The sequence below is a fragment of the Antennarius striatus genome, chromosome 7 (assembly GCF_040054535.1).
Source record: "Antennarius striatus isolate MH-2024 chromosome 7, ASM4005453v1, whole genome shotgun sequence".
Lineage (NCBI taxonomy): Eukaryota > Metazoa > Chordata > Actinopteri > Lophiiformes > Antennariidae > Antennarius > Antennarius striatus.
In genome coordinates this window covers 21,767,501-21,787,678 of record NC_090782.1, presented here as the reverse complement: position 1 = coordinate 21,787,678, position 20,178 = coordinate 21,767,501, and the positions used below count along the sequence as shown (strand labels likewise).

The following is a 20,178-nucleotide window of genomic DNA, read 5'->3' as shown; positions in this document are numbered from 1 at the left end:
GAGGTGTCGAGGGAAGTGAAACATGGTTAATGCACCTTCTATAGTGGCTTTACGTTTAGATGAAAGAGAAGATAACACCTCCCCTCCGGCCCTCCTCGTTAAATCCAGATAAATCACCTCCTGGTTATCATCTTTTAAAATGAATTTAATAACTTATATTATTGCACGGTTATTATAATATCACATGTGGCATGTAAAGATAAATTCATACCAATATAAATGGGGGGCTCTGGTATAGCAATCAGGTCAAGGAATTTACAATTAGAGCCAACCCAGGACTGGAGATGGCAAAGATAACATATCTGAGGAGGTGTGCGCCACAGCAGGGGAGGCTGCAGCCCGCCAGGAGGTACTGTACCTCCAAACTACTCCCATCTACTACTGTGGATCTCTCGTTGCAGCATTATTTCATCAACATCACGGGAAAGAAATAGGAGGAAATAAATCTGAGTAGATTGTGGAAGCTGATGCACAGCTGCTCATGCCCATCGATACAACTGTGCTGCTGACCAAGCAGTTACTCTGCAGCAAAAGCAGCAGCGTTTCCTCCTGCGTGCATACATTAGTGTTGACAAACGTTGTTGCTGTTTTGCACAAAATAAATGACACACCTGTCATCTCGGATGTTTTGCGCTGCATTCAGGTGCTGCGATCATCTCCGTGTGGTAAGAAAAAAAAAAAAAAAAAAAACGCACGCCAGCGGCAGCACTCACTAGCTCTGTCGAAATCAACACACTATACAACTGACACAAATAAAGCCCAAACAGATTTTCAATAGACCATCCCCTAGCGAGAATTATTTGGAACTGTTTTTCGTTTCATCAAAGCAACATGAAAACGAGATCAGAGGCATCTTACCTTTAAACTGGAGGTCGGATCTGCTGACTGTCAGATGAGGAGATGCTCCACTGGAAGCGACAACGACGCTGATTGGGTCGACCTAAATTCTCATGGAAAATGCTGCCCCCTGCTGTTAGTAAATGGACATTGCCTCTAATCGCGGTTTTTAACAAGCGGCGACGTGCATATTTTTGTATATCAATCATCATTTTGTTAAATACATCGAAGAAAAAAGAAAAAAAAAAGTGAATTATTTAATTGCATAAAATATACACAAAACTATTTTATAGTAAATTTCACCAAAAAAATGGGTATTTCTCAAATTAGATAACGTGTAACTAGTCGGCACTTCCTAAAATGAGCTCAAACTGAGCTATAGATAATTTAAATACGTACAGCCTATGCCGATCGGTCATATAGGCAGATGAGCGTCGAAACAAATAACTATATATTGTGATCGTCCCATTTATTAAGTGATAGTATCGAATAGGAAAAAAATATAGTCAATGATATACCGGTTCCCTTACGTTTTAAATGTAAATGACAGTTATATTACAGTTCATTGATCGTTTATACGTGTCAGTCGTTTGTTGAGAGGAAACTATCAGTACAGTACAAATTATTATTTGTAAGATATGATGATATAAACCTTTATTAGTCCCACGGTGTATTTTATGCAGGATACTGAATTTAAAGTGACTAATTATTTTGTCTTACATTGAAGGAAGGATATAAATAGTAACTGTAGCCATCATTCAAGCAATTGACACAGCTTTAGAAATGGACTACAAAAATGGCGTTCAAAGTAAAGAGGTGGCTGCATATATGCCTGGCGTTTAAAATATAGTATTTTGTAGTTACGTAATTTTACGAATGTTTATACACCTTTCCATGTTTTTCCACATGCATCAAAAAAGACGTTGAATGTAATCAATGACGGTTTGATCGGATATTTCTGCTGGGAGATTTGTGATCGTAACAAAATTGTACCGGCGATTTAGCAGGCAGTAGGCCTTCAAGCAGGAAAAAGCGCCAATTTGTGCTGCACCGTCCGAATCGTGAAACACTGTAAATGGCTTCGAGAATGCGTGTTTGGTGAATTATATTAAAGTTCAATTTGGAATGACTCCTTCAGGTAAACATAACGATTCTGTGGACTCCGTTTGGATTGCGACAGTTGGTTTTCTTAAGCTTTGTTGAACTGTTAAAAAACCGCCGTCTTCACCGTTCTCTCCTCCCACTTTTTCACCGCACGGTTTTGACCCACTTTTGTTGCTGTGTTGTGTCCGCAAAGTGCACAACAACACCGGATTATAGTTCAGATTATGTAATCCTGAGACTGGAAAAAAAAAAAAACTAACGGATGCCCAAGCCACCGATTGTTTTGCAAGTGTTGAAGGGATTGTTATGAACAGGATGAGCAATAGTAAGTTAGCGTTAGCAGCTAACATCTTACGTAATGCTTCGTTGACCAGGTCGCCGGGTTGGATTTGGTGAGCCACAGCTCTTTGTGTCATTTTAAACTGACAACTTTGACTGTATTAAACATAAATACACATTATTTACATAGTGCGTAATCACTCCGTTCTTGTTGAACTCTGATGGCGCCCTTCCTAAGATTAGACTGTTTCCCTTTCTCGCCAGTGAGCTGCAGTGTTGCATCTCTGTAGGAAACGACAAAAAGAAAAGATGCCGGGGCTTCAGGGTGAGAATACTGTGGCCACACAGGGAAGCCCAATCAAAAAGAGTAAGCTGTCTCTGAAGTTCCTCCAGAAGAAGGAAACGAAACGAGCCCTGGATTTCTCTGAACCACAAGCAGATGAAGCCAAACCGGTGGATCCGGAGGAGCCTGAGGAAAGGTGGGGACCCTGGATTGTGTTGGTCAGGTGGAGATTAATCCAGGGTCACACAAAGTGAAAAACTGCTTGTTATGAAAAAACAGACCACACTATTTCATTTATTCTATTGTGCCATCTCCACATCCGCTGTAAGGACACCATAACTACATGCTTTTGATATTTATGTCATCCATTTGTTCATTTTTATTAACCTTCAAGTTATTTCAGTACTGTAATCACTACTGTAGTTGATCAACTAGTTGGAGGTTGACATGATAATGTTTGCGACTACGTTACCCAGGCGAGTGACACAAGAATTTTTGTCGGTGTTTCAATTCCTGTTTTCTTTTACACTGTTTTTGCAGCTGTGATCAGGTGGTCCCCGGCCCTTCCCAATGCCCACAGTCACCAAGCTTCCTCATGCCGTGTGAGAAGAGAGAGAACGTGGTGCCATTTGTTGGCCTCAACAACTTGGGCAACACTTGCTATTTGAACAGCGTCTTACAGGTGGGTTACTATCAGAGACAGAGTGTAATAAAAGTAGTAATAATATTACCTTTATTATCATATAAGGCGTTGGTAAATTAATCTGTTTATGTGCATGTTGTGTTGAGTGGTTAATGAATAGTGGTACAGTATTATGATCTATAGTTAACGTGTTGCTTGCAAAATTGTGTCACTAAACTGAAGGCCTTATCACCCCACTGGGTTTTATTGATCCCTGTTAAACATTTCCTGGTGTAACTTTAAGGTGTAATGCATTGCATTTTATTTTGTGTGCTATGCTTGCACAAGTTCAAAGTATTTCAATCACTGATGACTGACTTTAATGTCCGATTGCCTCTGCAGGTGCTGCACTACTGCCCAAGGCTAAGAGACGGCATAAAGAATCTGTACAACCTTTCAAAGAGGAAAGAGAAATCAAAGGAAGAAACTGATAAAGGCGAAGAGGTTAGTGCTGTTTTTGTCTATTGACTTTTTGACTGTATGATAAGGTGTAATAAGTATCTCTTATTGTGTTGAAGCTTTCTAAAAAATTAAAGCTTCAATCCAAATACATTTTTTGTGGTCTTTATTGTATTTTACAACTTCATCCACATTTTCAGCACTCAGAAGCTGCTGCGGAGTCTCTGCCAGCTCAGTTTGAGCTCCTCGGGAGCCTCAACAGTCTGATCACATCGATGGAGCAGCTGCAGTCAGGCTTCCTGCTGAACCCCAACAGCTTCAGCGAAGGAGAACTCGCCACGCCGCCGCGTAAAATCCTCCACACACTCCGGTAATAATCAGGTTCTTTTTGCATAATGAAGCATAATGAATAAAACAAAAAAAATCTCTTAAAGAACAATCTAACAAGTTGTTTGTGTAAGAACCAAACAGAATTTTTAAGCTGTCTTTCTTTAAAATGTTTTTTAGGCCATGACAACCTTTTTGACTTTAAATACATACATGCAATTAGAGCATTTATGACAAATGAAAATCCAAACTAGCTAAAACCACATATGTACACATTATTTTATACAATACTGTTGTTATTTGGTTCATTGCAGGCAGCTGAACCCCATGTACGAGGGCTACCTTCAGCACGACGCGCAGGAGGTGCTGCAGTGCATTCTGGGATATATTCAGGAAGCTTGTGACACCATTAGGAAGGAGCGGGAGTTGGAGGATGATGACAGGACTGAACTCAAAACAGAGAATGGTGTTCACTTGAGTTCCAGCAGCTCAGAACCAGAGTCCACGACTCCCACCGAAGATGATAGTCAAGTCAGTGGGAAGAGAAAGAGTGACACTGAAGTGGGCAACGCCAAAAAGAAACCAAAGTCTGTGAAGGGAAGCAAATCCCATACAGACGGAGAAGTGAGAAATGCACCTTTTACTCGCTCCAAAAGGAGGTCTTCCAGCAACATAGTAACAAACGGCGCCCAAGACAAGTGTGGAGCCGGGGAGGCGGAAGATGAAGGCATCAAACTCCGCAGGAGGAGGGAGGAGGAGGAGGAGGAAGAGGGCAGGAATGACGGTGAGGAGAAAAGTGAAGGGGTCGATGGGAAAAGGAAAAAGAAATCTAAGCTGAGCTGGCTGAGGCCTTCTGGGAAACAGCCTAGTATTTTCTCCAAGTTTCGGAGAGTGGGGAAGATCAGCTGCTCGACAGTGAAGACTCACAACGAACCGGAGGAGAATATGGAACCGACCGAGGAGCAGAGTCGGGATGGAAAGACGAGCGAGGGGAGAATACCAGAAAACATGACGGAGGACAAGAAGACTGTCAAACCTCAAGGTAGAAGTTTAATGCTGTTTATATAGATAGAGCTATACAGATATTGATCTGGGATTGACAGATGTATTTATGTCAAGGAAATTATGGCCTAGAATCACAGTTCAGTATTAAAGCACTAAACTGAAGTAAACATGTAAGAAAGGAAGGATAGAAAGATGACATTGTTAGATATGGATTGTAACCTTTGCCCTGGGAACAAGAAAACAGATTCACGCTGCCGTTGTGTTTCCCTTCCATATCCAGAGGGCCTGGACCTGATGGAGAGTTTATTCCAGGGCCAGCTGGTCTTGAGGACTCGCTGTCTAGAATGCGAGAGCTTCACAGAGAGGAGAGAAGACTTCCAGGACATCAGCGTCCCGGTGCTCGACGACCAGCCCTGCAGTCCAGACGGGGACCTCTCCGAGGGTGAGGAGAATCTCCTCAAAACGTTCCCTCGGACTTTAAGGAGCAGATCAGACGAGACTAACCGCCGTCCTCTATTTTCCAGTCTCCCCTGATCCCAAACCGGAGTTAAAGACGCTGACTTGGGCCATCGGTCAGTTCGCTTCGGTGGAGCGGATCGTCGGGGAGGACAAATACTTCTGTGAAACGTGTCATCATTACACAGAGGCCGAGAGGAGTCTGCTGTTTGACAAAACGCCTGAAGTCGTCACCATTCACCTGAAGCGCTTCTCTGCCAACAGTTTGGAGTGAGTTGATGGCTCATCATCTCGGCCGACTTTTAGTTTAATAGCTTAAAAAGAGTCGTTGCTGAATTTCTTATTAATACATAGATATTCAAATCAATTAAGATTTTAACTTGCCTTCCTCTTTCCACCAGATTCGACCCGTATGCAGGCCTATCCAAAGTGAACACTCCCCTGCAGACGCCTCTGACTCTGTCCCTGGAGGAGTGGTGCACCCGGCCCTCGTCTGCAAGGGGTCAGCGCTATCAGCTGTTCGCCGTGGTCATGCACAGCGGCGTCACGATCAGCAGCGGCCACTACACCGCCTTCGTCTGCATGTCCGATCTGAAAGACGTGAAGCTCCTGCTGCAGGACAAAAAAGAAAGTGAAAGAGAGGAGGAAGAGAAGGAAAGTAAAGAGGAGGAAATGCGCGTGAAAGATGCGGCGCTGGATTACGATGACGGAGAAGTAGCGTTCAACCTGAACACGAAGAGAAGTCCAAGTTTGGTTAGCAGCAAAGCCAAAGGGAAAAAGCTTTCGGAGGGCGGCGTGGGGCTGTTAGGAGGCCAGAGGAGTGTTTCTAGTCATGAACTTGGAAGTGGCGGTAGCTTAACGGAGGGATCCAAACGGAGGAAAACCATCAGCAGCCTGGGCCAAAGCGCTGAAGGTCTTAAAAAGGAGTCTGGATCAGGAGACGACGCGCCGATGACTTCCTGCGGCGAGTCGGAGGCCACGGATCAGCAGGTTTTGAACAACCTCCTGGAATACGAGGGCAAATGGTTGCTGTTCGATGACTCTGAGGTGCGTTTGTTTGAGGAGGAGGACTTCCTGCGAGCCTGTTCCCCACAGACCAGCTCCTCCTCCACACCTTACCTGCTGTTCTACAGACGGATGACCCAACCCGAGCAATGACACAAACACACAAGGACTGCTGTTGACTCAGGAGGGGGTGGGTTGAGTTTGGTGGTCATGCCAGTCAGGCATTTTGGCAGCTGCGTACCCGGATGAAAGAGATCTCTTTTGCAAACAAACGGTGCTAAAAATACTGCGTTTGCCACGTTGGTGCCTGAACTGAGGGTGTTTGCAGCCTAGAAGCCCTTTCAAAAAATAAAAAACAAAAAACTACCTGATCCCACTGAGGAATGAAAGTTTTTAAAAACCGCTGGGCTTGTACTGGGACCGTAGCCATTTGTCTCTATGCTAGGTGATGTTAGCCTTTCAGACTTTTCTTTTTAAATTACTCGTTATTTTTTTAGTTTTCATCATTATTTTTAAGCATTGGACATTTTGTCATTTGAATCTTTTTCATGTCGCCGTCTTTAAAATGTTTGTTGCTTTACTTTTGTTTTCCTTTCTGTAAATTGGAAAAGCACTTTTCAACCAAAATGTAACTGAATGCCAATGCAACATGTTGGAAGACATTGTTCCCTTTCTGATAACCTTTCCATTATCTACTGAATAACGTTTCCAGATATTATCAGTGTAATAAAAGCTGAAATAAGAACCGATGAAGACAGAAATCCACTCCCTTTTGATTCAGGATACGCATCACAGCTTCAGAGGGAATTCAGCTCTGATTAATTCCTTGTTTTTAGACTTTTTTGTGTAACTCCAGCCTGGAATTTAGTCTATGCAGGATAAACTTAAGTCTTCAACATTTACTAATAAATATAATAAATAAACGGCAGTTAATAAATATCGGGAGTGTCAAACTCAAGTGCACTGGGGCCAAAACTCAAAGCACACTTAAGGTCGAGGGGCCAAACATGATAAACATTTGTTGAACACATTATAAATGTTTTTTCAACATGAATAGAAGTAAAAACACAATATTTTACAACAAATAAACTTAATATAACTTTAAAGATTTTGCTCTCTAAAATATGTCTTGTCAAAATTAGAAAAGTTATGACAATGAACATGCTGCAAAAAACAAGGAAAAAAACTGTTTCTTCATTTTTTCCACTACGCTGCAGCTTCAAATCTCTACTGAGAGCTTTTCTTCCACTCAACACTTTGATCAGGAACGTCCGCAAAATGAATCTTGCAAAAAAGACTGAAATTTCTGCTGGTTCCTTCTCTAATAAGGGGGGCCAGGTTCAGTTTGTAACAGAAATCGCATGGGTGCTTAAATGTACACATCTTAATGTCTTCCCAAAAGCCACTTTTACCAGATATAAATAACCCTTTCTGGGATCTTACCAGAAAAAAGTAATGAAATAAATAACTTTTATTGAATTGAAGACACTTTATGAAATAGATAACCAAATAACCCTCTTGAGATTTTTACAGAAAGTGTCAAACACAGGTCTACATTTGTCAAGCTTGATCTCATTTGCGTTTTCAAGAGTTTCATGCATGAAAAGGTTTGCAGATATACATGCTGCCAAAAAGTTTGGACATTGCGTGGTTTTTGGGAGAGAAAAAAATTGTTTTATGCGTGTGAGCATCAGGCCAGCCTTTCAAAGATTGACTGAGTGGACACCGTGGAAAATGGGTGGATTAATCCTCCTCATATGAAGACAAAAAACTCGTCACCTCTTCCTCTCTCCCCCATGGTCTCTCAATATCGTGTCCGATTTCGAAGCATGGTTCCAATATCGGACACGTCCGACATTTGAACCATGTTCCAACTTTTTTTTTAATGTTAGGGTGTCATTTTTGGAGAGCGGCATAGAAGTCAATGAGACGGTCGGGCTTGAACGCGTCTCACAACAACATCACAGTTCTGTATCTCGGCCAAGTCAAACTGATCAGAAGGGTGGGATTCATCGATGTAACTGGGGGCATTTTACTGGAACTGTTCAGGGGGCCATGATAAATGGAAGCAGGCTGCATCTGCCCCGCGGGCTTTAGTTTGGGGACTAATGAGTTAATGGGTTTTATTACATACATATATTTCTGTATGTTTATGAAATACAGTATATCGATACACATCTGTCATGTGATGTTTAAATAATAATACCTGGTTGGTTGCTTGTTCGATTCTTTGGGTCGAGGCTCTGAATCTCGCTGCTGATGAATTGGAGTTGAAAAAAAATTTTTTTATACTGACCGGCTGAACAAACTTACCAACTGGTAAAAAAAAGGCCATCTTTTTCAGATCAACCGACTGTCAAAAAGAATTTTTCTTCAACGACCGATGGGTCAAAAAAATTAAGTTTTTCGATGACAGACGGGTCGAAAAAATTAATTTGCTGGCAACTGACAGGTCGAAACAAATTTTTTTTTGACGATTGAGGGTTCCAAAAAAACTGGGTTTTTTGACGACCAATGGATAAAAAAATGTTTTCCTCGACAACCAATGGCTCGACATTTACTGGAACCGTGTTTTTTCTGCCGACTGACGGGTCAAAGATAAAAATTTTAACCCAAACCCTAACACCTTACCCTAACCGTTAACCCTAACCCTTTTTTCAGACAACCGACAGGTCGAAACACTATTGTTTTTTGACGGGTCATAAAAGCATTTTTTTCAACAACCAAAGGGTCAAAAAAAATAATTTTTGGACAACCGACGTGACTATAATTTTCATTTTTGACGTCCAAGGGTCAAAGAAATATTTTTTGACGACAATTTTCTGACAGCTGACAGGTGGAATTTTTCAACGACCGTTGGGTCAAAACATTTTTATTTGACGACCAACGAGTCTCAAATTTTTTTTTGATGCCCGAAAGGTAAAAAAAACGGGGGGGTTTTCGACGACTGATGGGTCGAAAAAAAAAATTCCCGACAACTGACAGTTTGCAAAAATCTTTTTTTTCGATGACTGACATGTCAAAAAAAACTTATCTGACAACTGACAGGTTGAAACAACATGTTTTTCATGACTGATGGGTCCATTATTTCTTTTTCGAGGTGCAAAGCGTCAAAAAAATGTTTTTTTTACAACTGACAGGTCAAAAATAACTTTTTTCTGACAACCGACAGGTCAAAACACTTTTTTTTTCGATGACTGACGGGTTGAAAAAAATATTTTTTTGACGACTGACGGATAAAAAAAAAAAATTTTCCTCGGCAACCGATGGCTCGAGATTTACTGGAACCGTGTTTTTTCCCGGCCGACAGGTCAAACAGAAAAATTTTAGGGTTAACCCTAACCCTAAACCCTGACCCTAACCCTTGGGTTAACCCTAACACTAAACCCTAACCCTAAACTGTACCCTAAATTGTACCCTAACCTAACCTCTAACCCTAACCCCAACCTAAACCGACCCCTACCCTAGTGTACCAATGTAATAAGATGGTAACAACATGGTAAATGCATAGTACTAACATGGTAACAACATAACCCAAACCCTGACCCGAAGCATACCCCTAACCCTAACCCTACCCTAACCCTCTAACCCTAACCCAACCCTAAACCTAATCTTAATCCTAACCCCCTAACGCTAACACTCTAACCCTAAACCTAACCGTACCCTAACCCCCTAACCCTAAACCTAACCACTAAACCTAACCTAACCCTAAAATCTAACCCTAACCCCTAATCCTTACCCTAAAATAACCCTAACCTAACCCTAATCCTTATCTTGGTCATTGAGCCTACTCCAACCCGAACCTAACCCGACCCCTACCCTAGTGGACCAGTGTAATAACATGGTAACAACATGGTAATAACATACCCCTAACCTAACCCTCTAACCGTAACCCTAACCCTTACCCTCTAACCCTAAACCCTAACCCTCTAACCCTAACCCTAAACCCTAACCTCTAACCCTAACCCATAACCCTAACCCCTAACCTTAACCGTACCCTAACCTTAACCCTAACCTAAACCTAACCCTACCATAACCCTCTAACCCTAACCCAACCCTAAACCTAACCCTAACTCCCTAACCCTAACGCTCTAACCTTAAACCTAACCCTACCCTAGCCCCTAAACCCTAACCCTCTAAACCTAACCCTAACCCCTAACACTAAGCCTAACCTAACCCTAACCCTAAAATCTAACCCTAACCCCTAACCCTAACCGACTAATCCTTACCCTAATCTGTATCCCTGTCATTGACCCTACTCCAACTTGAACCTAACCCGACCACTACCCTAGTGTACCAATGTAATGACATAGAAATAACATGGTAATAACATAGTAATAACACGGTAGTGATATAACCCTAACCCTACCCTAATCCGTATCCCGGTCATTGACCCTACTCCAACCCAAACCTACCCTAACCTTAACCCTAACCCTAACCCCTAACCCTACCCTAACCCTAACCCTCTAACCCTAACCCAACCCTAAACGTAACCCTAACCCTAACTCTATCCCCTAACCCTCTAACCCTAACCCTATGCCAGAACCCTAACCCTAACCCCCTAACCCTAACCCTCTAACCCTAACCCTACTCTAACCTTAACCCAAACCCTAACCTCTAACCCTAACCCATAAACCTAACCCCTAACCTAACCCTACCCTAACCTTAACCCTAACCCCTAACCCTAACCCCCTAACCCTAACGCTCTAACCCTTACCCTACTCTAACCCTAACCCTAAACCCTACCCCTAACCCCTTAACCCTAACACGAAGCCTAACCTAACCCTAACCCTAAAATCTAACCCTAACCCCTAATCCTTACCCTAAACTAACCCTGACCTAACCCTAATCCTTATCCTGGTTATTGAGCCTACTCCAACCCGAACCTACCCCGACCCCTACCCTTGTGTACCAATGATAATAACACGGTAAAAACATATCATAAAATAGTAATAACATGGTAATGACATAGTAATAACATGGTAATGACATAACCCTAACCCTACCCTAACCGTAACCCTAATCCTATAACCCTAACCCTAACCCTCTAACCCTAACCCTACCCTAACCCTAACCCAAACCGACCCCTACCCTAGTGTACCAATGTAATAACATGGTAACAACATGGTAATAACATAGGAATAACATGGTAATAACATACCCCTAACCATAACCTAACCCTCTAACCGTAACCCTAACCCTTTTACCCTCTAACCCTAAACCCTAACCCTCTAACCCTAACCCTAAACCCTAACCCTAAACCTAACCCTACCCTAACCTTAACCCTAACCCTAACCCTCTAACCCTAACCCTATCCCCTAACCCCTAACCTAACCCTACCCTAACCTTAACCCTAACCCCTAACCCTAACCCTAACCTTAACCCAAACCCTAACCTCTAACCCTAACCCATAACCCTAACCCCTAACCTAACCCTACCCTAACCTTAACCCTAACCCCTAACCCTCTAACCCTAACCCTATCCCCTAACCCTAACCCCCTAACCCTAACGCTCTAACCCTTACCCTACTCTAACCCTAACCCTAAACCCTACCCCTAACCCCTTAACCCTAACACGAAGCCTAACCTAACCCTAACCCTAAAATCTAACCCTAACCCCTAATCCTTACCCTAAAATAACCCTGACCTAACCCTAATCCTTATCCTGGTTATTGAGCCTACTCCAACCCGAACCTACCCCGACCCCTACCCTTGTGTACCAATGATAATAACACGGTAAAAACATATCATAAAATGGTAATAACATGGTAATGACATAGTAATAACATGGTAATGACATAACCCTAACCCTACCCTAACCGTAACCCTAATCCTATAACCCTAACCCTAACCCTAACCTAACCCGACCACTACCCTAGTGTACCAATGTAATAAAATGGAAAGAACATGGTAATAACATGGTAATAACATAGTAATAACTCAGTAATAACATAGCAATAACATGGTAATGATATAACCCTAACCCTACCCTAATCCGTATCCCGGTCATTGACCCTACTCCAACCCGAACCTAATCGAACCACTACAGTAGTGTACCAATGTAATAACATGGTAATAACATGGTAATAACATAGTAATAACATGGTAATGATATAACGCTAACCCTACCATAACCCTAACCCTCTAACCCTAACCCTAACCCTAACCCTTAACCCTATCCCCTAACCCTAACCCCTAACCCCTAACCCTAACCCTATCCACCAACCCTAACCCCTAACCTTAACCGTACTCTAACCTTAACCCTAACCCTAACCTTAACCCTCTAACCCTAACCCTCACCCTAACCCTAACCTTAACCTTAACCCTAACCCTAACCCTCTAACCCCAACCCAACCCTAAACCTAACCAAAAACCCTCTAACCCTAACCCTATCCAGTAATCGTAACCCCCTAACCCTAACACTAAGCCTAACCCTAACCCTACCCTAATCCGTATCCCGGTCATTGACCCTACTCCAACCCGAACCTAATCGAACCACTACAGTAGTGTACCAATGTAATAACATGGTAATAAAATGGTAATAACATAGTAATAACATGGTAATGATATAACGCTAACCCTACCATAACCCTAACCCTCTAACCCTAACCCTAACCCTCTAACCCTAACCCTAACCCTAACCCTAACCTTAACCCTAACCCTAACCCTCTAACCCTAACCCTAACCCTAACCCTTAACCCTATCCCCTAACCCTAACCCCTAACCCTAACCCCTAACCCTACCCTAATCCGTATCCCGGTCATTGACCGTACTCCAACCCGAACTTAATCCAACCACTACCGTAGTGTACCAATGTAATAACATGGTAATAACATAGTAATAACATGGTAATGATATAACGCTAACCCTACCATAACCCTATCCCTAACCCTCTAACCCTAACCCTAAACCCTAACCCCAACCCTAACCCTAACCCTAACCCCTAACCCTAACCCCTAACCCTAACACTAACCCTAACCTTAACCCTAACACTCTAACCCCAACCCAACCCTAAACCTAACCCCTAACCCTCTAACCCTAAACCCTAACCCCAACCCTAACCCCTAACCCTAACCCTAACCTTAACCCTAACCCAAAACCCCAACCCTAACCCTAACCCTAACCCTAACCCCTAACCCTAACCCTAACCCCTAACCCTAACCCTCTAACCCTAACCCCTAACCCTAACCCTAACCCTAATCTTAACCCTAAACCCTAACCCCAACCCTAACCCTAACCCCTAACCCTAACCCTAACCCTCTAACCCTAACCCTAACCCCAACCCTAACCCTAACCCTAACCTTAACCCTAACCCTAACCTAACTCTACCACTACCCTAGTGTACCAATGTAATAAAATGGAAAGAACATGGTAATAACATGGTAATAACATAGTAATAACACAGTAATAACATAGCAATAACATTGTAATGATATAACCCTAACCCTACCCTAATCCGTATCCCGGTCATTGACCCTACTCCAACCCGAACCTAATCGAACCACTACAGTAGTGTACCAATGTAATAACATGGTAATAAAATGGTAATAACATAGTAATAACATGGTAATGATATAACGCTAACCCTACCATAACCCTAACCCCTAACCCTAACCCTATCCACCAACCCTAACCCCTAACCTTAACCGTACTCTAACCTTAACCCTAACCCTAACCCTCTAACCCTAACCCTCACCCTAACCCTAACCCTAACCTTAACCTTAACCCTAACCCTAACCCTCTAACCCCAACCCAACCCTAAACCTAACCAAAAACCCTCTAACCCTAACCCTATCCACCTGCTGTCACACTTCATCTCATCTTCAGCCACAGGGTTCGATTTTGGTGCACAAGGGGCGAGGGGGATCTGTTAGCCCCTCCCATTCTTTCCCCACACACCATGAAATGAAATGAGCGTGCTTATTTATTTTATTTTATTTTTTCAAACAAGGTGTTGTAGGTTTGTATTGGGTCGAGAACGGAACTAAATTCTAGCAGTAGTCAATTTTTTTTTCTTTTTTCCCCTCCCAGAGGGTTCAAATTGACAGTAATCTCAGGATTACTTAATTTATCCCTTTTGATTTGGATTTTTTTTTTGTCCTCTAATGGTTCAATCTAAATCGACCCCTGATTTATTTATTTTTTCATCCATTCTGTTCCTTTTGATAACCGTATTAACCTCTGAGTTCTCATGGTTTGTTGCATGAAACGGACACAGCACTTTGTTCCTCCTGGAAATGTCGTGTTTCCGAGGGTGACGGATCTTTGTTTTCCCGCTCTGTTGTTCTTTTTTCCACTAAGTAACTGTCTGCCTTTTGCATGGTTTCAGTCACTCCACCGTGAGCTTATGTTGGAGATAATTTTTTGCTGTTGTGTTAGTTTGTGTTGTTTTTCGGGGGAACCCAATCCTCATTAAAAATTTGTTCTGTTTTCTCCTTTTTGATTTCCCTGGTTGCCGACCCTTCCTTCCCACTTTACTTAATTGTGTCTTGTGGTAAGTTCCTTAGTTTTCAGGGTCTTTTTTGAAATTTCTTTTAACGTTGACGTTTTAATCAGCAATCACAGTAGAAACACAAAAATTGATTTTTAAAAGTGGCTCAAAACAAAGAGGATTTATTCAACTATCTATTACTGGTAATCTGATGCAGATTTTCAAAACCTCACCAGAACACACACACCCATACACACACACACACACACACACCAGACCTGCTGTGCTTTCCTACTTGAATCAAAAGTGGATGCAGAGCTAATCTCTGGGTTTCTAGCACTTTTGGAAATTTTGGTGTCACTGAACACTTTGAGGTGGTTCTGGGATCCTGTTCTGTCTCCGTCTGGTGTTCTGGTTCTTTATCTCATCTCAGGTTGACTTTTAGAAACGTTCTCTGCTGCTCTGACTCAAACTTCTCCTCAGACAGGCAAAACAAAGACGAAAAAAGTGTGTGTGTGATGCCCAGCAGCAATCTAATTCTAATCATAAATAAGCCATTTTTATAGCACAATCTCAGGGAGCAGCGTCTGTTCTAGTCACTGTTGGTTGTTGTATGCACCGGTGTAATTTGATCATGAGAGATTAGAGGACACTGAATCTCACTCTGGGGTTTAGTTTGTGAAATAAAACCACTGTGATTGTTTTCTGAACCGAGATAACCACGATCTTCATGTTCCTTTAAACTCCTGTTCCTCCGCAGCACTAATCTTCATCTCCTCTGCTCGCAGGACGGGAAGAGGATGTTCGGTACGTACTTCAGAGTTGGATTTTACGGTTCAAAATTCGGCGACCTGGACGAGCAGGAGTTTGTGTACAAAGAGCCCGCCATCACCAAGCTGGCGGAAATCTCCCACAGACTGGAGGTGAGATTTTTTTTCATGTAGGTCCATCGTTCTTAAAATCCAGATCCGCTTCAAACCCGCTCCTGCTTTCATCCTCAGGGTTTCTATGGGGAGCGATTCGGAGAGGACCAGGTCGAGGTCATTAAGGACTCCAACCCAGTGGACAAGTGCAAGCTGGATCCGAATAAGGTCTGTGTTGGACAATATAGTTGGATAAGTGGGTAAAAATCTGGTTTTATTTCACTCCAAACTATTGGTCACTAAGATCGGGGCTTGATCTTCCATCTTTCTGCAGGCCTTCATCCAGATCACGTACGTGGAGCCTTATTTCGATACGTACGAGATGAAGGATCGGATCACCTACTTTGACAAGAACTACAACTTGCGACGTTTTGTCTACTGTACCCCCTTCACGCTGGATGGGCGGGCCCACGGCGACCTGCACGAACAGTTCAAACGCAAGACCATCCTCACCACCTCCCACGCTTTCCCTTACATCAAGACACGCATCAACATCATCCACAAAGAGGAGGTGGGTGAACGGTTCGGGTGGGAGCAACAAGAATGTCACATCCCTGGATGCGTTCAAGATTCCTAATCCTTCCTCCTCCTCCTTCACTTTTCAGATCATATCCACGCCCATTGAGGTGGCGATAGAGGACATGCAGAAGAAGACTCAGGAGCTGGCCTTCGCCACCCGCCAGGACCCCGCCGACGCAAAGATGCTGCAGATGGTCCTTCAGGGATCCGTGGGCACGACCGTCAACCAGGTGAAGTTCTAGGATGATGGAATGTAAGGTGACGGAAGTGAAGCTGTAATCGGATTACTAACTCATCCGTGTTGACCAGGGCCCGCTGGAGGTGGCGCAGGTGTTTCTCTCAGAGATCCCCAGCGACCCAAAGCTGTATAGACACCACAATAAGCTACGGCTCTGCTTCAAGGACTTCACAAAGAGGTACGACCCGCGTGACGAACCGCACGACATGACAGGTCGGAAAAATTTTTGAGCGTGGTGTTTGATGTGGAAAGGTGTGACCACATCTCCCGTAGGTGTGAAGATGCCTTGCGTAAGAATAAGAGCCTGATCGGTCCGGACCAGAAGGAGTACCAGAGAGAGCTGGAGAGGAATTACCATCGCCTGAAGGAGGCGCTGCAGCCTCTCATCAACAGGAAGATCCCTCAGCTTTATAAACCTTTGCTGCAGGTCAACTCACACAGGTAGGATTGACCAGGAGGTCTATATCTGGGGGGCTGAGGGGGATAAGGGGCGAGGGAGCGACGAGAGAACAGGAAAAAGGGAAACGCAAGAATATCTTGGGTGTAAAATTCTTTGTTTTCTCCTCCTATAAAACTCACGCAGCAAACGGACAGCTTGACAGGTAGTTTGGGGATCTGAGAACACGTGTTGTGATGCCGTCTGTGTTCCGTGTTCGTGTTATCATGTCTGCATTTTCATGCATGGTTCCCATCGGTCCCGGTTAAATAAAGGAAAACTGAAATACCAGATAAAGTAGGAAAAAACAAACCAGCGCTGAAGTTAAATCAATGAAGTTTGTACATATTTAAAGCAAAATCTGTTGGGTTTTTTTTTCCTTCTGATTCTCAGAGATTCCTTCAGCAGAATGAGTCTACGCAAGCTCGACATTTGAAGATGGAGACGATACAGCCACGCACACACACACAAACACACACACAATGCACACACTTAACCTAAATTGCAATATTAATTTATTTTCGATTGTAAATAGGAGCATTTTCAAAGTTGGTCAGTGTTCAGGAGAGTGTACTAAAAGCAAAAGCCTGAAGGCGTCATTCCAGTGTCTTAAGTTGTTTACAAACCGTCACACAATCGGAGGGACAAACGAGTGGATCATAGCGATTAAAGAGACACCTCAGCTTTTGAAATGTTATTATTGGGCCGTTTGTCATCCAAGACAAAAAATCCCAATCTGCAGCCATTAAAAACAAACGTTTTAAAGTCTTTTTTTGAATCCAGAGACCCTTTTATTAGTTCTTTATAGTGCCAAAAAAACTACTGCAGAAAACAATTTCAAAGGTCGTGGTGTCTTTTTATTCATGTACAATGTGTCAAAAATCTGTATTCAATTTCATTTGTGCACTTTTTTTATTACGGTGTAGCGATGCATTTTACAACTTGAAAGTTTATGTAATTCTAAAATGAGGTAAGAAAAAAGAAAGAAAACATGCAAAAAATGGTACCATTATTTATCATGATGCTTTATCACTTTTCGTTGAAAGGATGTTTTAAAGTTTGAACAACATGATTTTATGTAGTTTTGTTTAAATTTTACTAAATAAATATTTTAATGTTCAGTTGTGGACTGGTTCATGTGTTATTTTTGTTGTTGTGGATGGTAAGAAACACAGAATTATTTATGAAAACGTTTGAAGGTGAAAACTTTATTGTTTTTTAAACTAACATCAGATCATGATCAGAGACGCCGTCACGTGTCAAAATGGTGGTTTCACTTATAAACACTAGAAGCGTGTTGCTTAAAGAGGACAAGCGTCAAACCACACAGACATGTCTATAAAACTGAACTGGAGGAAGATGGGAGAGGGAAGTTTCTGTTTTATTTTTTTAATAACCTGACAGCCTGCAGTTATTTTAACTTTTTTTTTTACTTTATATACTTCAAATGTGTCATATACGGCCCGTAATATAATTACATCCGAGGCGAGAGATCATTTTAAATTGATCTGTAACTATAATAGCGATATGGAGCGCTGATCAGGACTAGCAAAAAACACTGAATGCAGACCAGAAGCTACAGAAAGTGGAAGAGTTAAAGAGCCTGATGTCTCAACAGTTGTTTCTCATCGGACCGAAATCACAAAGTGCAGCTTCTGTGAAAGCAATCTGAAGAAATCAGGCCCAACCATTGGGACAAATGATCCGTGATACATACCTTAGCCAATCACAGGTGAGTTGTGACGTCGCAATTTGTACCTTAGCCATTCACAGGTGAGTTGGGACGTCCATTGTGCTGCCGTACCTTAGTTAGTGGTTATGGTTAGGTGAGTTGTGACGTCACATGCTAATGCAAAGGAAATCCGTCTTTTCCAGAACCCCTTTGTTACATAAATGGAGCCCAGCCTTCTGATCAGTTTGACTCGGCAGAGTGACACAACTGTGATGTTCTGAAAGATGCATTCAAGCCTTCTATGCCGCTCTCAAAGAAATGACAGGCACCCTAACTTAAATAAACACGTAATGTCCACACTTTTTTGACAGCACGTATATCTGCAAACCTTTTCATATATGAAACTCCTGAAAACTAAAAAAAAAAAAATTTTTTTTGGCCAACCGGTGAAAAAAAACTTTTTTCCGACCGACCGATGGACCAAAAAAAATTTTTTATAGACCAACTGACTGACCCACCCAGCCACCCACCTATCGACCGACTAATCGGAAAAAAAATAAAATTTTTGGACTGACTGACTGACAGGTTGAAAAAAAAATTTTTTTAGACCAACCAACAAGTTGCAAAGAAAACAATTTTTTTAGACCGACCGACCAAATGAATGAAAAAAATGATTTTTTAGACAGACCAAGCTACCGAAAAAAAAAAGTTAAAACCAGGGCTTTGAACCAGAATTTTTGCCAATCGGTTCGTTCCAAACAGAAATGGAATTATAACTTTCCGGTTTTGCGTTCCACCCATAAACTGACGTTCCTGAACCGGTTAGAACAAAAAAATACAGTTCCTGAACTGGTTAATAAACGTACCTTGTAAATATAAATATGTAGGTGCCGTATTTTGCGCACAATAAGATTTCTTAAAATTTCTCAACAATCAACGCTGCGCCTTTTAACATTAAGCGTCTTATGTGTACACTGAGTTCAGAAATCTGTAAAAATGTTTTTGTTAGTCAGCGAGCCTCCAGATCGGCCATTGTCCGCCGACATAGGACGTATAACGTCACTACGTACGCCGGGAGCGATAGACCAATTAGAGAACATGACGCGAGGCTACGTCCGGCACACCTCCAGTAGGTACCGGTATAGAGTACCGTGTATGCCAGTACTGTACCGCAGGTATGCTGTTAACCACATTTGATTGGCTAAAGACCCCCGACAATGACATCAGCAAAGAGACACGCTTCCGACGCAACATGTAAACTCCAGACTATCAGTTCTTGTTGTTCCAGTTCATGTAAAGAGACCGGGGGGCTTTTTTCACGCTTCGCCATCTCATTGCTCTGTGACTCCATGCACGCCCACACCAGCTGCCATCATTACATGACAGCCACCTGGAAATGTGATGGTCAGTAATAGTGAAATTGCCGAGCTATTCAATGCAGACTGAAGATGAGGACTTTGAACGATTTAGCACAGATTTATCAAAAAATAAATAAAAACATATTTAAAAAATAACGTCGGTGTAAAAATTTTTTCAACTCGTCGGTCATCAAAAAAAAATTTTTTTCAACCTGTCAGTCTGAA

General features: G+C 42.4%; 4 protein-coding genes across 8 annotated transcripts in view; 2 read left to right on the top strand and 2 right to left on the bottom strand.

Annotated features, from left to right (window-relative positions):
• kank4 (KN motif and ankyrin repeat domains 4) overlaps window positions 1-932 on the bottom strand; it is a 63,259-nt gene extending 62,327 nt beyond the window's left edge. The window contains exon 1 of the mRNA XM_068319672.1: window positions 859-932. The gene's annotated coding sequence lies outside the window, so the exon portion shown is untranslated. The remainder of the gene's footprint in view (window positions 1-858) is intronic.
• Window positions 933-1,869: 937 nt separating this feature from the next.
• On the top strand, window positions 1,870-5,785 carry usp1 (ubiquitin specific peptidase 1). Its single transcript, XM_068320042.1, has 8 exons — window positions 1,870-1,975; window positions 2,485-2,699; window positions 3,044-3,185; window positions 3,528-3,629; window positions 3,785-3,954; window positions 4,226-4,953; window positions 5,197-5,358; window positions 5,441-5,785. Exons 2-8 carry the CDS (start codon window positions 2,530-2,532, stop codon window positions 5,644-5,646), a joined length of 1,680 nt encoding a protein of 559 aa, XP_068176143.1. The 5' UTR covers window positions 1,870-1,975; window positions 2,485-2,529; the 3' UTR covers window positions 5,647-5,785.
• Window positions 3,846-20,178, bottom strand: part of dock7 (dedicator of cytokinesis 7) — a 54,746-nt gene continuing 38,413 nt past the window's right edge. For all 4 annotated transcript variants that reach the window (XM_068320038.1, XM_068320039.1, XM_068320040.1 and 1 more), the window contains 2 exons: window positions 5,757-5,984; window positions 3,846-3,968 (listed from right to left, as the gene is read on the bottom strand). In XM_068320038.1, coding sequence (XP_068176139.1) covers window positions 5,793-5,984 — 192 coding nt within the window. In that variant the 3' untranslated portion in view covers window positions 3,846-3,968; window positions 5,757-5,792. The remainder of the gene's footprint in view (window positions 3,969-5,756; window positions 5,985-20,178) is intronic.
• LOC137598778 (dedicator of cytokinesis protein 7-like) overlaps window positions 14,200-20,178 on the top strand; it is a 6,119-nt gene continuing 140 nt past the window's right edge. Inside the window, exons 1-8 of one of the 2 annotated variants that reach the window (XM_068319246.1) lie at window positions 14,200-14,870; window positions 15,596-15,730; window positions 15,809-15,898; window positions 16,005-16,241; window positions 16,336-16,479; window positions 16,559-16,665; window positions 16,761-16,928; window positions 17,071-17,292. In XM_068319246.1, coding sequence (XP_068175347.1) covers window positions 15,608-15,730; window positions 15,809-15,898; window positions 16,005-16,241; window positions 16,336-16,479; window positions 16,559-16,665; window positions 16,761-16,928; window positions 17,071-17,086 — 885 coding nt within the window. In that variant the 5' untranslated portion in view covers window positions 14,200-14,870; window positions 15,596-15,607 and the 3' untranslated portion in view covers window positions 17,087-17,292. Of the gene's footprint in view, window positions 14,871-15,595; window positions 15,731-15,808; window positions 15,899-16,004; window positions 16,242-16,335; window positions 16,480-16,558; window positions 16,666-16,760; window positions 16,929-17,070; window positions 17,293-17,316 lie in introns of those variants that run through there. The other variant, XM_068319245.1, reaches the window with a different exon arrangement.